This window comes from Fopius arisanus, unplaced genomic scaffold, assembly GCF_000806365.1.
Source record: "Fopius arisanus strain USDA-PBARC FA_bdor unplaced genomic scaffold, ASM80636v1 scaffold00084, whole genome shotgun sequence".
Classification (NCBI taxonomy): Eukaryota; Metazoa; Arthropoda; class Insecta; order Hymenoptera; family Braconidae; genus Fopius; species Fopius arisanus.
The window spans coordinates 103573-105139 of record NW_011887823.1 but is presented as its reverse complement, the minus strand read 5'-3'; the positions used below and the strand labels follow the sequence as shown (position 1 = coordinate 105139).

At 45.9% G+C, this 1567-nt stretch overlaps 1 protein-coding gene across 1 annotated transcript in view; it reads right to left on the bottom strand.

Moving 5' to 3' along the window:
- Positions 1-298: 298 nt before the first annotated feature.
- Positions 299-1567, bottom strand: part of LOC105270319 (uncharacterized) — a 6324-nt gene continuing 5055 nt past the window's right edge. The window contains exon 4 of the mRNA XM_011311172.1: positions 299-506. Within this exon, the coding sequence (XP_011309474.1) occupies positions 299-506 (208 nt within the window). The remainder of the gene's footprint in view (positions 507-1567) is intronic.

The following is a 1567-nucleotide window of genomic DNA, read 5'->3' as shown; positions in this document are numbered from 1 at the left end:
TCCCTCCACATGCTGGAAAAGCCATCTGTGCCTAGCGCCATCATTCTAGCTGAGTGTAGTCCAGAGTGATTTTGCGGATATCCGCCACTTTTCCCCTCACGATCACGAAGCACCAGGGAGAGAAGCTGCGGAGGAGTTCGCCATCTACTCGAAGAGCGATCTGCGCCCAGCGCCACCGCTTACTGTTCTCCTTGCCGAACGGCCTTGCGAACTTTCGCCCCGTACCCCGCTCGGATCGACGAGATCCCAGAGCGGAAATCGCGCAGGATTTCGCCACATGCTATGAAAGCCTTTGCGCTTAGCGCAGAGTCTCCATGGAGAATCCCAGGAGACCTACGCTGCGGATTGCCGCCTCGGTCTCCAATTTTCCATCGGACAACCTTGGAGCCAAGTTGCGATATTCTCCCACCTTCTCCATCACGTCCACAGGAGACAGGAAAATTCTGCGGGTACCACCGCTACCAAAAGGTCTAGAGAGGTCTGAGGAGACTAGACGTTTCCCACCACTGGAGACAACCAGACAAACATCAGTGAGTCATCAGGAAATCAGTATGAAGAGATCATCGTGCTTCGCCTTGCGCATAGCGCCTTAAGCATTGGACTTCAGTGAATGCATTTGTGTGCCAAAAATTATGTGATATTGTAAACCTTGTGATATCTAGTGCTCATGATTATGAGCTATAATTTTGTGCTTAGATTTACTGCCATTAGTGCCTAAGATCTTGTAACAAGTGATTGCGTTTAACGCTACGTATTGCCTTCGCAGAAACGCCGTTCTGATTCAGAACTTGCGCCTAGAAGGCGGAATAAAAAATTTGGTTATTGGAAAGACCGTATTTATTTGTCATTGCGATTTCCAGCAGAGCATGAGACTGTCTGTTCAAGTCGTGGGTTCGAGAGGGTTTCCACCCATCACCCGCGCCGCCATACCGAATCGAGATCCTGGACGCACTTGTGACGCATCGAGGGAGGCAAATTCTCTGCCTAGACCCCTGCTGAGACTACCGGACACTGACGCGTACCCGGACACGCACCTGTCAAATGAAAGGGGTGTAAGGAAGTCTGGGGAATTTCCTTTGAACGTCGAGATCAGCAAAAAAAAAAAATTAGTGAAAACATCGGGAGTACGCAGAAAAGACCCAGTAGAGTCCAGAATTAAAAATTAGAGTCGTTAGAATTTGAGGATCTAGTTGCATTTTGATGCCTAAATTATTGAAAATGATACGGCGTATTTCGCCTTATTTTTCTTTGAGGATTCCCTTGCGTTTAAACCCCAAAATTACTGACTTTTGAGGCTATCGGGGTTTAGAGAATAATTATTACGAGTTATCGACAAAATATTGAATTAAAGTTTCGAGGGATAAAAATTAATTAAGTAGAGTTCCTTAATTAACCGTGTATGAAGCCAAATATATCGACTCGAACGGTTAGGTTCAGGATAAAATACTCTTAGGTAAATATATAGGATAGGAGTAGGAATAATTGCAATATTATCGCTCAATTATAGGATTTACGGGACAGAACAGGTTAGGGTTAGGGTTTCGGTGACAGGTCAGGAGGGAATCAA